This window comes from Xenopus laevis, chromosome 2S (genome assembly GCF_017654675.1).
Source record: "Xenopus laevis strain J_2021 chromosome 2S, Xenopus_laevis_v10.1, whole genome shotgun sequence".
Taxonomy (NCBI): Eukaryota; Metazoa; Chordata; class Amphibia; order Anura; family Pipidae; genus Xenopus; species Xenopus laevis.
Window position 1 is genome coordinate 58,774,367 of NC_054374.1, and position 20,736 is coordinate 58,795,102.

Sequence of the window (20,736 nt, forward strand, 5' to 3'; positions counted from 1 at the left end):
ACCTGTTAGATTTGAGCACACACAGGGTGTGTTTACACAGGTACGGGACAGTACTATATAAACTATGATGGTTCAACGAGAGAGTGGAGGGAAGAAACAGAGGCAGTGAGAGAGTAAGAGTGTAGAGAGACATTTGACAGGAGCAATAGTAGTGAAGATATAGTATAAAGAAGGAAGCCTGATTTTTGAAAGAAAAGAAAAAAGGAAAAGGGGAATACTTAGGTGAATAAAAAAAGCAGGGAGAAAAAGGAGAGCAAAAGAGCAGAGAAAAAGGCTAAAGGGGGGATTAGTAAAAAAAATGGTGAATTAAGCAGATAAAAAAAGTAAAGGAAAAGTAAACCTGAAGGAAAAGTAAAACGTGAAGAAATAAAAAACAGAGTAAAGGTAGAAGGAGGAAGAAAGACGAAGACATCAGTTACTGGACACGTGTCTCTTCCAGGATTTAAAGCATCGTCAGCGAGAGACAGAGGGAGGAGAGAGGAGTTAGAGGAAAAGAGGAGGGAGAGCAAAGGAAAGAGAGGGAGGCAGAAAGTGGAGAGAGGTAACAGTGGCAGTAACTGTGGTGTCACAGAGTTGCCACATATGTCCAAGTAACATCCCACAAGCAACACTTCTCATATCAACAGGTAATGCTCAAACTATCTGCTGGATACAATTCATGAGGAGTAAGATCATTACACAGGCCAAATAATTTTTATTATTAATCTACATTGTAATTTCTCCATTTTAGCAGCTGTTTATTTCTTGGTGTGTTACATGGTATATGTCCTGTTATTTGTTTTGTGCTATACTAACAAAGTTGTTGCTAACTCTTTACAGCTTTAAGCTCTTTAAATAATGTTCGTGTCCTTTTGCAGGTTATTTGCTATGCTATAGAATACACGTTCTGCAATTATAAATTGTTATATTGCGTGTTTATGTCAAATATGGGTGAATTTCTGAGTATTATAGGATAAAAGGCAGAGATGTATTTTGGGATTTTTTTTTGAAGATCCTTATCAGTTTATTTCTGCAGGGTTGGTCCCATTAACTAAGATCCCATAATCTGTGGTAAAACAGTACTTAGTAAGAGTTATGTATTAGGCTGATACTGATACAGTCATCACAGTCAACAACATGGCTTTTTACTTGCTATGCAATCTTACAGACATGTTTACTTTGAAATTAAACTGCTAGCATATCAATATGTCTTATATATGATGGTGTGGGAATGTACCTGTTTACCTATTAATCAATATTATATTTATGTAAATACAAAACAAAACCTCAAAGTGTGATGGAAATTTCAGCCCCCATGATAAAATACAGTATAGTGCTGTTGCTTTAATTCTGTAAGGCTAACATGAAGTTGCAAAATGGTTTGAAGAACAGAACAGTGGTGGCATTTCCTTATTATCCATTACATGGAGCTCAAATAATTGTTTATTACTATAAAAGCTAAAAAATGAATGATGCTTTAAAAAAACAACAGCAGAAACACTAAAGGGTCAATAAAACAAAGTGGTCTATAGATAAAACAGCAGCTCAGGCAGGTGATTCTGTCTCTGTGTGTCCCTGCTTGTGATCCAGTGTCACCATGTCCTTGTGGAGAGAACAATCTGGTCTGGGCTCATTCGAATTTGAATGCTTTCCAAGGCATGCTTTTTTACATTTTTATTGTGGTTTTTACAAAACAAGTCCTGTCCATAAGAATGCAGAGGTATAACTAGTCTATTTTATTTGTTTATCAGACTATTTATGGTGGACAGTGGTTTAGTATGTTTCTCATAAATAAAATGTTAATTTTTTTTGGTCAGCTTTTTCCCTTTAATTGCTTTTTTAGGATTTACAGGCTGTGGTCCTACACTCTTTGTTTTTTTATATATATTCTATCTGCATCTATATGTTACTGCAACACTTAACTCTCTTAGAATATCATGGTTTCTGCTTGCAAAGTGTTATATCTATCACAAAATCATGAGCTACTGACATTTTCATGCATATTAGATATAGAACTAGTCCAGTTAACATGTTTGATAGTAACTAAAGTATTATGGTTGCAACACTCTGTGGGGATAAACCATCTGACCGTAGAACATTTCTCTCAGCTTCCTCATTCGCCACAGTTTTATCTCTTTGAAAGAGTGGTCCCTTTAACAGGCTTAGAAGTTTCTTTATTTCTGCTCAGCCACTGGAATATATGGGATTTCAGCATTTTAAACACCACTTAGCAACATATACAGGATTTAAAGCACAAAAAGCACTCACCATGTAGTGTTTTATTCTCTAAGTTTTTGCAACATTGCCTGGGTTGTAAAGATTATTAAAAATGTCAATTAAAGTTAATCCATTTTGTGAAGAGTGCAATAACAGGCACTGAAGCTACGTGCAGCACAGACATTATGACACTCAGGAGTTTGACAATGTTATAAGTTGTCAAAGGAGAGCTAAACCTGAACAAAATTTTAGGTTATAAAACGCTACACCTTTTGTTTTGACCTTTCGTACCAGCCCAAGGCCTGTAAAGCCCCTTTCAATGAATATGTGCCTCCAAAGATGCCCCAGTAAATGCCTATCTTCTTTTCTGCTGATCATATGCTCTGTGCTGCTTTCTGTCACCTGAGCTTGGGGAGTTATAATATACAAAATATATGAACAATGTAGCTTCCTGGATAACGGGTTATTTCGATAAGAGAACTCAGACATCAGAAAATTTTCAATACAAGATTAATTAGTAATTAATTGACATTTGAATGCAATTGCATAAAAACCAGTGCATTCTACATCAACAATGATTATCAACTGGTTCTATAACATAATACTTATATCTGCATTATGATTATTAACACATAAAGGGCCAAAATATTAAAGGTCCCAGACTGCACAATAGAAGGCATTTACATGTACAATATATACAGTATTATATACAAATAACAACTGATACAGGTGGTAAAGACAACCCCACTCTTTAGAACTTATAACTTATTTTTCTGCTCATATTTAGCTTTGCTTTTCAACAGCTGTTCAAACCACAATTAAGGGGTCATTTACCAATCCCCTGAAGGTGTACTGCTCTTAGAATTGCCACTTTTGGGTTTTATTGAGACGGGACAGGTGGTGACATCACTGGGTTGGAAAACCAGGCTGGCAATTTCAACCTCGACATCCCTCCCAAAAACCAAGCTGTCTGGGTCAAAACTGGGCAGGTGGCAAACTTGGCTGCTCTTTGTATGTAGCGCCAGAAGTCACAGCTCAGCCCTTTAGGGCAGGCAGTCAGGACAAGGCCCGGATGCAGAAAAACCTCTAATGTCACTCTGTACCCAGAGCCAGGCCAGGCTGGCCAGGTGCCCTAGGCACATGCATGCACGGATTGCCGTGTGCACACGCGCGAATTGACATGGCGCGCATGGGTGAATTGTCAAAACATAGGTAGGCGCCAGAGAAGGTACGTGCCTGGCGCCCCCCAAGCTTTGCGCCCTAGGCACGTGCCTACTCTGCCCATCCCTAGTTCCGGCCCTGTCTGTACCTTACACCTCTGAATGATGTGCAAGGTATGGAGCAGGACGGAGGGTGCCTTTGTACCTCTCCCTGCCCACCCCCCTTCAATCAACCACTACCTAACACAGACTGTGCTTGATTCAAAGTGCATTCTGCAGTTCTCTGTCCTCCAAAATGGAGCCCACATCGATGCAGCCTTATTGTAAATAACCCCTTAATTGTGTGCAGTGCCACTGGTGTAACAATCTAATATGTGGACTCTGACAGTATGGTACCGTTAGCATTTCTAGGCATATTCATTTTAGGCTTTAGTTCTGCTTAACAAAAAACATTTACTACCAAAGAGGGAGAAGGTTGTTAAAATTTGAGGTATGCTATGAGTTAAGAAAATGTTTCTATCCATCCCACAGATATTGTCACCTGCAAAATGGGCAGCAATAGTGCAAACCTTCCATCTGTTACACACTCCAGACTAGCCCTACAGGATTCAACCCTCACTAGCTTGGACAAAGCATCCGATGAGGGTGCACCAGGGTACTACCTGCCATTCTGTGACATGCTTTATGCAGGTGAGGGGGGAAGCTGGGCACCCAAAGGGCTGATGCAAGTTGTTCACAGAGGGGAAGGTACAAAGGAGCCAGAGCAATGTCCTGTTATAGACAGCCAGGGACTCCATCATGAATTGGAGTATCAAACCTCACTACACCTTGAAGACCACTCCCTGGAGCAAATGCAGACCATGGTGGTAGGAGAAGTATTGAAAGATATTGAGACTGCATGCAAACTTCTCAACATTTCTGCAGGTTAGTAACTGCATTGGAACTTAATTTTTATTGTATTAGTTTCAAATGTATATATATGTATTGTATGTATATGCATTTATATTGTAAATTATTGAAGCCTATTTTATGTCTATATATTATATAATTACACATGCACACATTTTTTTTACCTATAACTCGTTATATCACTGTAAATCAGTAATTGTTTTAACCTGTGTATGGAGCACTAGAGAAATGAACGACTATAGAAAAAATCGTATAAAATAAATATATCAATAATATCAGCAGCTTTAAAAATTATATATATTATATATATATATAAATTATATATATATTGGATTGTTGTTTTAAAGAACAGTGTGCAAAAAACAGCATCTTTATAAACACAAAATACATATCAGTTACCCCCTGAGGTATAAACAGTTACAACTCCTAACCATAATGTTCACCACCCCTCCAGACACAGAATATTCAAAGCAGTGAAGTAGGAAAGCGAGTTTGGTTGGGTAGGCGGGTGAAACTAATCTGTGAGAGCGTCAGTCCATATGTAATTTGTGTGCATGTGACTTTATGTGCAACGTGCATATTGAAAGTATTTTATTTGAAGTGGAAGGCTACACTGTGCTAAATGGAAAAAAAAGACATAGGGACAAAATAAAATAGTTAAAATAAAGAATATGCATAAAAATACAATTTATTGTGGAGGTGTTTTTATTGAAGTTTGAATTTTAGTGGTTTTGGAGTTTTTGAAACTATGACTAAACTCTAAAACAACGATTATCATTGAATTTATTAACAGATCCATATAAAAAAAAAGTAAAAACGAAAAAAAGGGCTGAATGGTACACGAAAAAAACCCAAATACCTCGAAAACCTCTAAAAATGAGAGTTTTTCGGACAATTCGTAGTAAAAAGAAATCCGAAAACCTGTGAAAATAGGATCCAATAGGATCAGTCCTCCTCTGAAAAATTAATGAGTTTTAACTAAATTAAAATATAATGCCCTGCCCTGGTAAAACTGGTGTGTTTGCTTCAAAAACACTACTAAAGTTATAAAGTAATATATAAATAAGATGTAGCCAGGGTCAACCATTCAAAGCAGAAAAGGCTCAGGTTATGTAGCAGATAAGCTCTGTAGAAGATAATGGTGTACTACGGAGCTTATCTGTTATTTAGCCTGTGCCATTTAGCCCTATTTCAACTGTCTTCATTGCTACCTACTCATCAGCTTGTTTATTAAAACTATAGTCCTGTTTCTGAAGCAAACATATTTGTTTTACTAGTGCAGGGAAACAGTACATTATATTTTAATTACTTTCAAATCGTTCACTTTGTTGTATTACTGTTGCTTTAAGGATCGTCTTTCTATACAAAACATATGGAGGAATGTAATAAAAGTCGGTAATGGAAAAAATATTTGCAAGGTGAAAAGTTATGCCTTTGTGCGAATAAATTTTCTTTTGTGTGAGTTTAATATAGCTTTTGCAAACCCGGAAACTGTTTAGCGACATCTTACTACACTGGAAGAACCTTCAAGCACTTCTTAAAAGTGGACAATTTGCTATTAAAATTCGCAATGCAATAACAGTTTAAGAGAGAATATTACATTGCATGTGTATTTTTATTCTTATTTGTGCACATTGTTTTGCTCTTTGCCACTTTTAATGTAACACTATTTCTCCTCCTTTTTTCCACAGACCCAATGGAGTGGTCTGCAGGTAATGTGCAGAAGTGGATTCTTTGGACAGAACATCAATACCGCCTCCCGCAGGTTGGTCGCAGTTTTCAAGAGCTGACGGGGAAGGATCTCTGTGCTCTGAGTGAAGAAAACTTCAGAGAAAGATCACCATTGTGTGGGGATGTTCTATATGCTCACCTAGATATTTGGAAATCAGGTGAAAATGAAGGAGAAAATATTAGTCATATACAATTTTGGGAGAAACTGTCATAAATAAGGTTATAATTCACCAAAGATATAGGGCTGTGTAATTTACTCAATTTATTGGTTGTACCTTGGCTTAAGTTGTACATATTGTTTAGTCTAGAGCAGGGCCTAGGTAATTTAGCACACTAGATACATTACACTTCTTCAACCCCCCTTTTTCTAAAATCACACGTCATCTGCTTGTCTTCATCTCTGTACAATCTTTTACTTGTCAGGCCTGAGCTGAGTAGCAAGCAAACGTTTCACATAAGCACATGGAGAAAGAGGCAAGTAGGTGATTTGTGATATTAGAAAAGGGGCACAGATATTTAAATAAAAGTTATCCCCTTCTAATAATGCACATGAGGCTGCTGCCTCTTCTGCCTACTCCTAATGCCAACCCTAATCCAGTCAGTAAATCCATGTCAGTCTTTTTATGTAGAAATATTTTAAATTGATAAGATAAAAAATATATTTAAAAACAACATAAGATCATTAAAAATTGTACGTAGAACTTGGCAATAAATATCTTGGACATTTAGGGGCCCATTTACTTAGCTCGAGTGAAGTGAAGGAATTTGCATTTCGAATGTTTTTTTTGGCTACTTCGACCATCGAATGGGCTACTTCGACCTTCGACTACGACTTCGACTTCAAATCGAACGGTTCGAACTAAAAATTGTTCGACTATTTGACCATTCGATAGTCGAAAAAAAAAAAACTTCGACCCCCTAGTTCGCCACCTAAAAGCTACCAAAGTCAATGTTAGCCTATGGGGAAGGTCCCCATAGGCTTAGCTATCTTTTTTTGGTCGAACAAAAATCGTTCGATCGATGGATTAAAATCCTTCGAATCGAACGATCGAACAAATGGCGCTAAATCCTTCGACTTCGATATTCGAAGGATTTAACTTCAACAGTCGAATATCGAGGGTTAATTAACCCTCGAAATTCGACCTTAAGTAAATTTGCCCCCAACTGTATGTTTATTATTGTGACTAGACAGCTTTGAGTATATAAGCCACAATATATATCCAACCTAATGTACCTCTATGTGTGGTCTTTCCTAATCTGATTTGTATGGAATCCATACCCTTTACATTGCATAGATTCATACTCTCCATCTTCTTTATACAGCAGCATGGATGAAAGAAAAGACAGGACCAGGAGAACTGAGATATTGTGGTAAGAATGAGAATCTTGCAATTTATTCATGTAAACTCAAAATTGTAATGACTATGTGTATGGGCTTTAAAATATGGTGAAGTTTTTTTGTTTTTCAAATAATTGGGTCTTTCTTGAGACCTTTGTCAAGGTGTAATACAGTTATTGTAAGTCAGCACTCATGTTCAGAGAAGTCATATTCAGCCTGGTTACAGTAAAACTTGTACAGTGTAAAACATGTAGTTGTACTCACATGGCTTATGTGTCTCCACAATAAATATTTTATTTTTGTATTCGTACTGTAAATGCTGAACCCTCTACTGCGAACGTAACACATTACATATTAAGTTTATTAAATTTGTTAATGAAAATATTTATGCACAGTTATATTTTATTTAACAAACATTAAAACCTGGCAACAAAGACTATACGGTATAATTGCGGTGTATGCAAAAGTTTGAAGACCCTACTAAGTTACTATTTAGTTACTCCCTCTATGGCAAAGATCACAGATTGTAAACTCCTTTTGTATCAACATTTCTTGATTTTTGCCCACTCTTACAGGTCTATAATTCTGAGATCTTTTACCAGTGGTGTAACTACCATACAGCAGACCCCATGACTGGTCGCAATTGGTCGCAAGGTCTGCTGAAAGATTCTCCCTCCTCATGTCTTACCACTTCTTTTCTACAACCTTCTTCCCCAGCTGCAAATTAATAAATGGTCAAATGAGCTAAGGTGGGAGCAAAGAGGAGGGAGACTACATGTTTCAGTTTGTGAGCAGGGCCCCTGAATTGTTTGGTGGTCGGCTTTACTTAGTTAGGACACTGATATCTACTCACAGATTTTAAATGATGTCTAAGCCAGGGCATTGGGTGGGCCATTCCACAACCTTCGGCTTGCTTTTCTTCATGTAGCTCATGGTGGCTCATTTTGAGGTATTTTATGTTCATTGTCTTGTTATAATAGCCTTCCCCTTTTCAGCTACAGATACTTGGCTGACTGTTTTACATCCAGAATTTGCTGAGATTTAGTGAAATCCATTCTTCCAGTTGCACGTATATTGTTTGTTTTCCTACTGGCTGCCACACAACCACAAAGTATACTGTAATACTGCAGATCCACATCGACGTTTAACCGTTTGCAAGGTGTTTTTTTCATCTAAGACTGCTATTTTTTTTCTCCAAACCTTTGTTGATTGTGACCAAAAGGCATAGCACTTGTCTTCAAAAGACCTTTAGTTTGTTTAGATGCTAGACAATGCTTGCATAACTCACATGTTTATGTTTATGATGATACAGCAGGCTGTGTTGTAATTTCAAAAAACGGTCCGCACGCACCAATATTGCAGTCGGGGATTGTGCCCCTTTTATTAATGCCACCAACAATCAACGTTTCGGGGGGAACACAGCCTCCCTTCTTCCTGAAGAAGGGAGGCTGTGTTCCCCCCGAAACGTTGATTGTTGGTGGCATTAATAAAAGGGGCACAATCCCCGACTGCAATATTGGTGTGTGCGGACCGTTTTTTGAAATTACAAAGCAGTAAGGAGACCGGGCTAGGTCAACGGAGGACCAGCACCACCACGCAGAAAAGTGGAAGGAGGTGTGCGGTAATAGAACATTCTACAGCAGGCTGTGTGCCATCACCCTAACAGGGCACTAGATTCAGGACTAATCTATAATCTGCTATGTGTCATTAATTGGAATTTAATTCATATTTAACTTAGATGTGGCCACTTCTGTGCTGGCTCCTAAATGGAATTATCCGATTGTTTGTCCCCAGATAGAATCATTTTATAGTAAATAATATATATATATAGAATAGATGTACATTTTGTCTCAGAGACTCTTTTTCCGGAACAGATAATATGGTATGCCTACAATTACTTTATACTTTATAATAATAGCTTTATAAAGAGTCACAAAACTAGACAATTGTGTTATTATAATAATTGTGTGGTAGGTTTATCAGGTTTGTGAAAAATAACAAAAGACATTTTAAAATACAAACCATCAGGTAGAGTAAGAATCTGTGTATTTTAAAATGTACTCACATACTAGCAAGTTATGAGACAGAAAGAGGTGGGAGTGTGGTGGCACCTGAATGAATCTTGCAGCATGGAGCACATGAGCATGGAGCACATTGAGTGTATAATGGTGCAAAATCTTTATGGACCTCTCTTGTGATTCAGTCGCGGGTCAGTTTGGTTTTTGCCGTATTCTAGTAGTTTTAGTTCAATAATATTTTATGGTCATGGTCTGCAGCTTAGAACACACATTTTTACAATAAACACAAGTAACAGCAGAATACCCTATATTAATGTGTTTCAGAATTAATTCAAAAGTCTGCTTATAAATAAAACACACACACACACAAACATATACTGTATATAACATGCAGGCAGAGCGCACACCATTAGCCAAAAATAGAACCTGGGTGCCAGTCCGAATATATATAGATACCAAAGGGAGTTGACAGCACTCCAAGGAAGTTTTGAGGCAAAGGTTTCAGCAAACAAAATGTAGGTTTATTGGTTCCAACGTTTCAGTTTCCCTGATGAAACGTTGGAACCAATAAACCTACATTTTGTTTGCTGAAACCTTTGCCTCAAAACTTCCTTAGAGTGCTGTCAACTCACTTTGGTGTGTATATATATAAATATACTGTCTTTAAATATGGGAACCTTTAAATGGGAACATGCCTACGTGTGTTTATGTGCTGAAGTGTCAAAGGACAAACAATACATCATCACTTCTGATGTCATGGCTCACGAAATTCTTAAACACAGATACCGATATGATTGTGTTTACTCTATCATCTGATGACAAATGTTTTTTATAGGTTTGCCGTACAAATGAAATGCACTTATTCTTAGTCTACTTATACTAGATGTGTTATTAAGGTTAAAGATACAGTAACACCAAAATGAAAGTGTTTTAAAGGAGAAGGAAAGTCTACCATAAAAGTTATAGAGGAGATTAATCACAGGATGACAAAGTAATTAAAATATAATGTACTGTTGCCCAGCACTGGTCAAACTGATGTGTTTGCTTCAAATTACTATTATAGTTTATATAAATAAGCTGCTTAGAAGCCTTTGGAGCAGCCATTTTAAGGAGAAAAGGTTCAGGCTACAAGCTGTAGAATGTAATTGGGTTCTACAAAGCTTATCTGCCATTGAGCTTTTTTTAAATCCATTGCCACACATTGGCTTGTTTGTATATACAAGTAGTGTTTTTAAAGCAGATTAATTTTAGCAGTGCAGGGCAACAATACATTATAAATTTAAAACACTTTCATTTTTTGATATTACTAGGTCGCTGAGAATTAAATACTGACCTTTAAAGTAAAAACAATCAGATACCATACCAGATGGCAAGTTTCTGTTGTTCCAAATGATAACTGTCCAATATCTGTGGTACAGATAATAAACCTTACCCGTTACTGCTCTGGAGTCTGCTTTCATACACAGCAACAAGGGTGAAGTGACAAAATTTGACTTAAAAGCCCCACAGTTAGAGAATTTTAAATAGAAGCTGTTTCAGGGTTTCTGCTACACAATCTCCCCTTATTACCAGAAAATGTGAGAGGAGACCTTTTTGTAATAATGACAATTAAAATATAAATTAAGTTAGTGAATAAGGAATAACTATTTGCCGCAAGTGCTGACAATATAAGAGGAAGGAATTCTAGACGTTTGTTGTAGTAAGGTGTATTGTAGGTCAACAACAGCTGGAGGGCAGGAGGCTCTCCTCCCATTAAACAAACTATAAATTGCCTAGTGCTGTAACAAAAAAAATGGATTGTTTAATTTGGAGCCTTTCAAATTTGGTTCCTCTAGAACGCTCAAATAAGCCCATCAGCACTGCATTCAAGTTAAGAAAACTAATAATTATAAACATCCCATGTACCCAGAGTATTCTAAAGTAAGCTCCAGCCAAACAGGGATAATACCAGAGTTTGTTCAGTCAGAGTCCAGGGCAGTTCTCCTTGCTGGCTCTTCCATTCATTCCAGTATTAGGAAATTTCAGTATTAATATTATTAAACAGTGATAACAATAAAGCAGAGAAACTGTTTTTTTTTGACAATATCGAAATTCATGTCATGCAAAATAAAGGTGGACATTCAAATTGAATTCAGGGAACTCTGTTAAAGCAGAATTTAATTAAAAAATAAACAATTAGGGATGCACTTACTGCTGTGAGATGTAACTTGAAAAAAAAACTTCTAGTGGACACGCATACCAATGTAGACCTGCAAATCTCGCACTGTTGCCTTGCACTACGCCACAACAATCTAATTACACAAAAGCATTTTCTTCAACAGTTTATAATTTTACTTTAACAAAAATCATGAGAGCTGCAGTTCTACTTTGGTGTGTTTGTACACCAAATGTTATTTTGTTCTGTTAAAGCAGATTGTTGGTTATCTGACTGTATGTTTCAGAAGCAGCTACCTTATGATGACCCTGGATGCTCTAAAGTGCATCCCTTCCAGTGTTCAGCTTTACATATTAGCAATGGATTACTTTCAAACAAACTGCACCATTTTGCTGTACAGTATATTATAATATGCAGTTTTATATGTTATTATCTTGAATTACAAACAGTTCAACACAAAAAAATACACATATTTATAATGATAGAAACACAGCCTACTAAGTGTCTATTAAAATACATAAGGACGTATATACTATGATCAAAGGCATTTAGTGCCCCTTAAAATCAATTCATTTACCACTTGCACATGGCTCTGTATAACACCTTTCATTGCTCCATTGCATCCCACCTATACCATCCTGATGTGCAAACTGGGTGGTGTCAATTTCACAATTTTCACAGTCAGCACCCTCACCTCCAAAGTACTTTAGTATGATGCACGTCCAACGGTTTCCAATCCGTTCATCAATTCAAATTGTAGTAATAGACGGCACCAATCATTGGTATGTTGTCTTAAAATGCCTTTATTGGGACATAGGCCCTGACCCCAAACACCCGGCAACGTTTCAGACCTCTCACTGTCTTTTCTCAAGCCACAAGACCGTGAGAGGTCTGAAACGTTGCCGGGTGTTTGGGGTCAGAGCCTATGTCCCAATAAAGGCATTTTAAGACAACATACCAATGATTGGTGCCGTCTATTACTACAATTCAAACTGGGTGGTGTGCCAGGGGACAGTTTGTGTCTGTTTTTGCACTTTCCCCTACATAATAATAAAAAATGTAAGGTTTATGTAAAAAATCTTGGTTTTTTTCACCAGCAGAGAAAATGCAAATCCCCTATGATCTGCTGGGATACAAGCTGTGTAGCAACATTCCAAAATAAATGAACATTTTATGATTGCAAATGTAATTGCTGTTCACAGCATTATCTGTCTGTTCCTTGCTATATCCTCTAACTAACTCCAGTTCACACAGTGCCTTGCACACTTTTTTAAAATGTCTGCTAAAAACAGAGCGTGTAAGACTTTGTGGTATTGGAGCCTAGGCTGTAGAGACTGAAAACTGCCACATCGTTTCAATTGTACATGTAGTCAGCTTCAGCAAGGAAGGCAATTGTTAAGTACATACAGGTAGCTATTTCAACAGTAATTGAATTAACTACAAAAAAGAATGCATAGTGTGAATTGGGGAAATGTAGCTAAAAGCCATTGTTAGTGGATTTAAGTATATATATATATTTTTATAAATAGAGGGTGTTTCTGTGTTTTCTGCTACATAATCTGCCCTCAAATTGCTCACCATATCTTAAGTCTGTTAAAAAGCATTTAAACATTAAATAAACCCATGAGGATTGTGTTGCCATTATTATGGATTTATGCAGCTTAGTAAGGATCAAGTACAAAATACTATTTTATTATAAAAGGAGATAGAGGAAATACTTTTTTAAATGTAGAACCAATTTGCTTAAAATGGACTTTCATAAAGATGGCCTTTAGTGAATAAGTTAGTGAATAAGGAATATATATTTGCTGTCAGAGAACTACATTTTACAGGTTTTTAGTAGCAAACTATATTGGTAGGTCAACAACAGATGGAGGGCAGGAGGTTCCCCTCCCATTAAACAAACAACATATAATTTTAATATCACTGGAAATGTGTAATATATAGCTATACAGTAACCCAAATGTTTGGGCACCCCTTGCCAAATTACATAATAAGTAGAATGCGTACGTGAAAAGTAGTAAGCAACTATTTTATGAATCAGAGTGTGTTAAAAAACAACATATTTGCAAATATTAATGAACATTTTATTTCATGATGAACTTTAAAACATAGGGGCAAAGAAAATAGTAACCATGGCATGTGCAGAAGTTTGTACATTATACAGTAATGTAATACTTAATAATACCACCTTTGGCACGATCACAGCTTCAGCTTGTAAATCCCTTCTGTATACAGCTGAGTTGATTCGTATATTTTTGTACTCTCTTCCTTGACATTAGAAGTTGCAAGGTGGAACAGTTTTGCAAACTAGACTTCCCCTGTTTTGTTAGATTCATTTTCAGATCCTTAGTCGCTTTGAGTAGTCAATAGTTAGGGGTGTCTAAGATGTTATCAAGCTCTGCAGCTGTTAACAGCTGACAACTCCTAATGGCTATCAAAGCCTTATGAGGTACTTAGGGTCATATATTCAAATTTTCGATTTTTTTTCAAATTCAAATCGAATTTGGACTATTCCCTAGTCAAAGTACAAAAAAATAGCTCAAAATTCGAATTTTTTTACATAGATTTTTTTTTTATATATATATGTATATATATGTGTGCCGAGCCCCCCTGCAAAAAAATCTTCAGAGTGGCCGGCGATATGTGATAAAAGCATATGTGATAAAACAGCTTTAAATTGTGTTTTCTTTTAGGTGGAAGTGGGGTTGTTGGTGAGTGCTGGGCAGACACTGAGGTAGACTCCTCAGGTTCTGGGCAGCCCATTCATCTGTGGCAATTCCTGAAAGAACTTTTGTTAAAGCCACACAGTTATGGGCGCTCAATACGTTGGCTGAACAAAGAGAAAGGTATGAAATACAATCTTCATTTAAATTTTGTTTGATTTTTGCTGTTTATGTACATGAGAGATAAGTGATTGCAGCAACGTTGCTCCACAATAAAGCACTGTAGTTGCACTTACTGGATTTCAAAATGGTGCCAGATGGATTTCTTGAAACTATGAAACCCAGCAGTACAGCACAATAAACAGCCAAAAATATACAGTATGTGCAAAGAAAAGGCAAGAAAGCACTATGTATGTCATTGTCTTACAATGTTGCTCTGGAGGGGCTGAATCAATTGGCTTCTCCTATTATGTTATAGTTGAACTATATCTTACCACATCATTAAGAACCTGGCCCATCTGGACAACAAGTAGGAGACCAAACATTGGGGCCTAACAATCATCTAAAAGTTTATAAAGGCCACTACTAAAGTGAGGGAACTATTTAAAGTTAGTCAACTTCATATTGTAGTTTCCTACAAGAGTACACTTGGAGGCAGCTTAAATTAAAATGTTCTGTAGTGTACACACTTAAAGTTATAAATGTGTCACATATACTGAGTTAACATTGATACTATAAATATCTGTTTGATATATTTTACTATATGGAGGGGCCCTTCACCCATAAGTGGCTATGTATTTCATTTTAGGGTAATTTTAATATAATGCAATAAAGATCTTGCGTTTTATTTACTTTAGAGTTTGTCAGATTTTTAATTAGATTCATTGTAATAATGGGTTGAAGGTAATGTCTGTTGCCATATTGCCTTAAGGTATTATAATTATCATCTGTATGCTCTTTTTAAAAAACAATTTCTTTAATATTATTCGATTATATATTTTGTTCAAGCTTTTTTTTTTTTTACAAAATTAATTTTGCATGTAACTTCAGCATCACTGGTTCTGTTTCATGGAATCTATACATTTCGGAGAGAAAAGACAGTTTGAGAGATGGAAAGAAAGTTTACATTTACAGAATGTGTTTTGTGCTATTTTGTGCAAGAACTTGATTTTGTTCTCACTCTTCAATAAAAATACTTGTTTCCAGTATATACGCCCACAATATATATTTACCATGAGAGAAATAGGGAATGTATCCAAATATTTTTTGTATACACAATGTATATTTTGTAGACAAAATGGACTTGGGAAAATGGCACCCAATACTCAGTTGGGTAATAGTTGACCATGCCCATGGCCCACCCTGTACACGCCCGTTATTCTTCCGGCACATGACCAGTTACAGTTCAATCATGCCATTTGCCCACTGGGATGTAAATATACCTGACCAAATAATCTTGCGGGGCTGGCAAATCTAAAGTGATGTTGCTAAAAAACTTCTGAAAAAGTTTTTAAGGCTCATGTACCAGTGCCAAGCACCTTCAAGAACCTTTAAGGGTGTATCCAGGTAGTTGTATTAAGAACTGGGCGTTGCAGCCCCATCCTTGTGCTCATGTCCTTTTGACAAGTTGCCAACTTGCCATTTCTGTGTGCCCTCTTTAGGAATCCAATGACAGTAATGGTAACGCAGGTCTTGTAAGGAGAACACTACACAAAGTAGATTTGACACAATATTCAGGTACCAGGCCAGCAGAGTCAGCAGGGGCGGATTAATGACATAAGGGACCCCTAGGCTACATCCACAAAGGATCACCCTTCTAGGCAACTGCTGGGTCTGGACGCGTGCAGATCCAGGCACGCATACATCAAAGCTGTCTATGCTAGGTCAGGGTTGACGTGCACCAGTGACGTCACTGGATCTGCACACATCCGGGTGCATTCATACACACACCTTGCTTGCCTTCTACTCCCAGCAGATGTACCTAACTGAACCCAGCAGCACAAATAAAAAGAAATATTAAAAGAAATAATAATTTATAAAAAAGCCACTGATCACACTGGGCCCCTAAGGTAAAGCCTAGGGTAGACTGTGCATTAATCCACCCCTGAGAGTCAGGAAGCTCCATTCAATAGCCTACATTGTTGATGTTAATATCAAATAAGGGCAGTGACCAACGAGGAGATTTGTCTCCTGCGATTATTTATGAACGACTGCTGGCAACAAATCTCCAGAAAATGCATCTCCATTAGAAATGTAGGTAAAACCTACATATAGCAAAGTTGCTTGAAGTTTTCTCCCGAGGCAACTGTGAGCGACTTTGGAAGAACTAAGCCATGCGTTGGTTTTCCACTGACGATTTCAGTTATTTCCAAAGGAGACATACTTTCGTGAGATACAGTATGTTACCTGCAGTCCTGCATTTTTATTGCTGGTGACAAATTGTCAGCCACTGCATTGTGTTTAAGATGTATGCAGCTGCATTGTGAAAAGAAATAAAATAATGTTGTCATTCTCTCCCCATTTTATTCAGGTATTTTTAAGATTGAAGACTCTGCTCAGGTTGCTCGCCTCTGGGGAATACGTAAAAACCGTCCAGCAATGAACTATGACAAACTGAGCCGCTCTATTCGCCAGTACTACAAAAAGGGGATTATCCGCAAGCCAGATGTGTCCCAGCGCCTTGTCTATCAGTTTGTACACCCACTGTAATACTGAAGGAAGGAACTTGAAAGGAGAGGTGAGGAAGAGCAAAGAACTAAATAAGGAGCAGCTATATGCTGAGCAGAGCAGCTCCTTGCACCACTGAAGCAGCTTTTAAAGCTTATATGCATGCAGAGCATGGCTTGTAAAAAAGAAAAGAAAACTAACCACAGCAAACACTGCCTCCAGTGAAGATTGCCTCTAACAATGTAATCAAGGATTTTAGAGCATCAAATTCAATGACACCATATTGCTCTTCAAGACACTTATAAAAAACATTATGAAGAACATCCCATTCCCACACCCTGAATTGTCACTCTAGTTACTTTCACTTTGTGATCTGCTTTTCCTCCTTTCTTATGTAGACTCACTGATCTGAGACCTCATGTACTCGGTGACCTGAGAGGACAATAGGAGGAGGGAAAGGGCAGGACACATTGACCAAAAAGCCTTGCGAACATACCTGAAAACACCAGAGTATCAGGCATTTCAGAGGCCTGCATATCATATTTTCTTTACCTGGATTCCTTCAGTGAAGAAATAGCTTTATGATAAATATTTTCTTATAGTAAAAAGCCACTGTTCCCTTCTATCATTTACAAAATCCAAAGCCATAGCAAAGCATTTTTGCTCTTGTTTACTAATTTATTTTTTAAAAAAACACAACTTTCTTTTGCAGAGATTAATAACGCTCCTTATTTTGTATAGCTAGAACCTTATAACAGGGCTGTCGTTTTTAAAGATTTCACCCTCACTGGATTATTGTTATATTAGCTTTTTAAATGTACGTGCTGCAAGCTGCATTTTTGAATATTCTATTACTCTATAAAATTTTATCAATAAATTGGTGCATTTATTCATTGGATTCTATAGGAGGAAATAGAGACTGGAATGTCCACAATTTATGATAAAGTGCTACTGTACATGAGCATATGCTCACATGCAGCAGCTCTGTGACCCTGAAGGATATCACATCATCTAGCTTGCTTTCTTTCCCTGTTCTGATGTTGAAATCTCCCCACACCACAAGTCGGTCTGAAAAGAATAGGGCCAAATAATGATTAGGCAAAATGCTTTGAGAAGCAGGGCAGGTCATAGGGTTGTTGAACCATCTATATCCCACTATATCCTATCTATAACATAAGTAATACTGTACACATTTTGATTTTAACCTTTATTCCACTTCAATGGCATTAATTCAAAAACTGGCTACAGCTCTAACAACAAGTGAAGGACTGCTGTAATGCACAGAGGAAGTGTTACCTTAAGACATTAAAAAAATAACCACCAAAACTGTCTCTATACATCTGGTTTGCAATGAGTGGGCAAATTCTTTGGGTGGTACATTCCTGACTAAGGAAGATTCAAGCCTTGTGAATAGGGACTTCCATGATTCAGGGCATGTATAGGTGTTACATTTTTTAAGGATCAAATATTAAAGGACAAAACTATATATATATATATATATATATATATATATATATATATATATATATATATATATATATATATATATATATATATATATATATTATAATAGCATAAAGAAGCACAGAAGCACCTGTTATCCAAAATTCTAGGGACTTGGGGTTTTCTGGATAACAGATCTTTTCATAATTTGGAGCTTTATATCTTACTAGAAAATCATGTAAGCATAATATAAACCCAAATAGGCTGGTTTCACTTGCATGAATTATTAATTATATCTTAGAAAAATCATTTTTTAAAAATTGTATTTGGATTATGTGGATAAAATGGAGTCTATGGGAGGTGGCCTTTCTGTAATTCAGAGCTTTCTGGATAACAGGTTCCAGGATAACCGGTCCCATACCTGTACAGTAAAAAAAAATCGAAATATATTTGTCAATGGTTCAGTCCCACTAGAGACCTTTCCAAGACATATTTCTTGAGACCAAAACGTTTCCAGATATATTTTCCATTTTTTCACTGTGTTATAAAGTGCATTTTAATGCTATTGTCTGGCCCGGATTTGCGGCAAGGCCGCATAGGCCCGGGCCTAGGGCGGCAAAAATATAGGGGCGGCATGCCGCCCAGCCGCATTATACGTCCCCATGCAATTACAGTAGCTGCGCCGGCGTTTTTTCGCCGGCGCACTGGGAAGGGGAGGTGAGGTGAGGTCGGACCGCGCGGCCGCCTGGTCGGACCGCGCGGCCTAGGGCGCCCGACATTGAAATCCGGCGCTGGCTATTGTGCTGTGATATAATCAATCCGAAAGCATCTGAGCATTTATTTACTTTCTCTGTAACCGAGTGTACCACATGCAGAACTGTGGATATATATATATATATATATATATTTTTTTTTTTTTTTTTCCCTCTGACCTGTTCCAGATGAACACACATACACACACAGCTAACAAGTAAGTTGGCATCCAAGGAATTAATAAAATATAACTTTCTGAGAGGTCATACAAATGCTCTTTTTGCAATGCAAAACAATTCCTCAGCTGAGGACAGCAGCATACAATTCATAATTAGATGGAAATGTTAATATTTTGTGGACAGATAATGTTATGCCTTCAGATTCCCATGACAAGGGAAATAAATTTTACAGTAAGTCAACTCTTCATACAAATATAAAAATGAGCCATAATGGTGGCCTGGTTTATAACTTTTTAGTTTTGCTTATGGTTAAATCACTTTTTATTTTGGGGTTTCTGACCATTTGTTGTAAACTTTCCTTCAGCTAGTGCTTTTCCATGTATTCACTTCCCATAGCTAAGTATACACATTCACTGAGTACATGAACTCACAGGCATACACAGGGATTTCACAAAAAGTTTATCACTCCACAGTCTTTTATCTCATTCTAAGTTCTCACGGACATGATTGTCAGTGTTTAAGGAGTCAAACCATGATGAGTGTAGGTGTGACAGCGCAGGAAAAATTACTTAATGGTTTCCCACGGTATGTAGCTAACAGTCTGCATACACACTGACTGTTTGCAGTCTAACATGACCCTATTATATTTTGGCTCCACCCTGTAACAGTCTTAACATGAGGGGAGCACAAGGTTAAAAACCATGTAAATAGTAATGAGAAGAGTCTAGAGAGGATGAGAGAAGAAGAAAAGGCTTGGTAATAATAAATGTAAGCAAAATGCAGAAAAAGTATCTACAGGGTGGGTGCATGATAATTTGACCCAGACATTTCCATAATATAGTGTGTATATATATATATATATATATATATATATATATATATATATATATATATATATATATATATATATATATATATATATATATATATATATATATATATATATTACACATGTGTGTGTGTGTGCATGTGTCGGACTAAACTGTAGTCAGTAGAATTGCTATTTATAATTATTGATGTTGAACATTAAAGAAGAAGGAAAGGCTGTTTCTACTTGGGGGTGCCATAAGTTAGGCACCCCCAAGTTATTGTAGAGCTGAAGCCCGGGCTGATGCTCCTATCAGCAGAAAACTGCACTGGTCCAGGGGTTCTTCTAGCGAGCACCGCAGAGAGATCGGCTTTATTCTTCTTTCTTCTCGTGGGTGCGCATGCGCAGTAGCGTGAAAAGCCAAACTTTAACAAAGAAGCCGGCTATTTTGTGCCCCAGGAAATTATCTGAATAAAAAAGATTTTATTTGTACCTTAGACAATGTTGAAAAAATATTGTTTATATTATTTCCATAAAGCTATAGTTGTTTTTTAAGGTTGTATATATGAATATTGCAGTTATAGTGATATATACATTTATAATGTGATCCAGTTTTTCATAAAAACTACTTATTTAGCTTTGTATGGCTCGGATTTATTTGTGTAAATAACTCATCAGACAGCAAAGTTGTAATGTAACGGGGACTTCAGAA

General features: G+C 37.0%; 1 protein-coding gene across 3 annotated transcripts; it reads left to right on the forward strand.

The window, feature by feature from the left end:
- Positions 1-52: 52 nt before the first annotated feature.
- spdef.S (SAM pointed domain containing ETS transcription factor S homeolog) lies at positions 53-17,718 on the forward strand. 3 transcript variants are annotated; one of them, XM_018249295.2, is made up of 7 exons: positions 55-626; positions 3,888-4,280; positions 5,957-6,154; positions 7,320-7,367; positions 14,205-14,357; positions 16,705-16,911; positions 17,240-17,718. In XM_018249295.2, the coding sequence occupies exons 2-6, from the start codon at positions 3,905-3,907 to the stop codon at positions 16,881-16,883; spliced, it is 954 nt and encodes a 317-aa protein (XP_018104784.1). In that variant the 5' UTR covers positions 55-626; positions 3,888-3,904; the 3' UTR covers positions 16,884-16,911; positions 17,240-17,718. The 3 variants fall into 3 exon arrangements, with proteins under 3 accessions (XP_018104785.1, XP_018104784.1, XP_018104783.1); XM_018249296.2 differs by having other exon boundaries at positions 53-626; positions 7,323-7,367; positions 16,705-17,718; XM_018249294.2 differs by having other exon boundaries at positions 56-626; positions 16,705-17,718.
- The last annotated feature ends 3,018 nt before the right edge of the window (positions 17,719-20,736 follow it).

Coding starts and splice junctions, on each gene's coding strand:
- spdef.S (XM_018249295.2), top strand. CDS start 3,905: ATGGGCAGCAATAGTGCAAACCTTCCATCTGTTACACACTCCAGACTA. Junction 4,281..5,956: donor ACTTCTCAACATTTCTGCAG/GTTAGTAACTGC, acceptor TTTTTTCCACAG/ACCCAATGGAGTGGTCTGCA. Junction 14,358..16,704: donor TTGGCTGAACAAAGAGAAAG/GTATGAAATACA, acceptor CATTTTATTCAG/GTATTTTTAAGATTGAAGAC.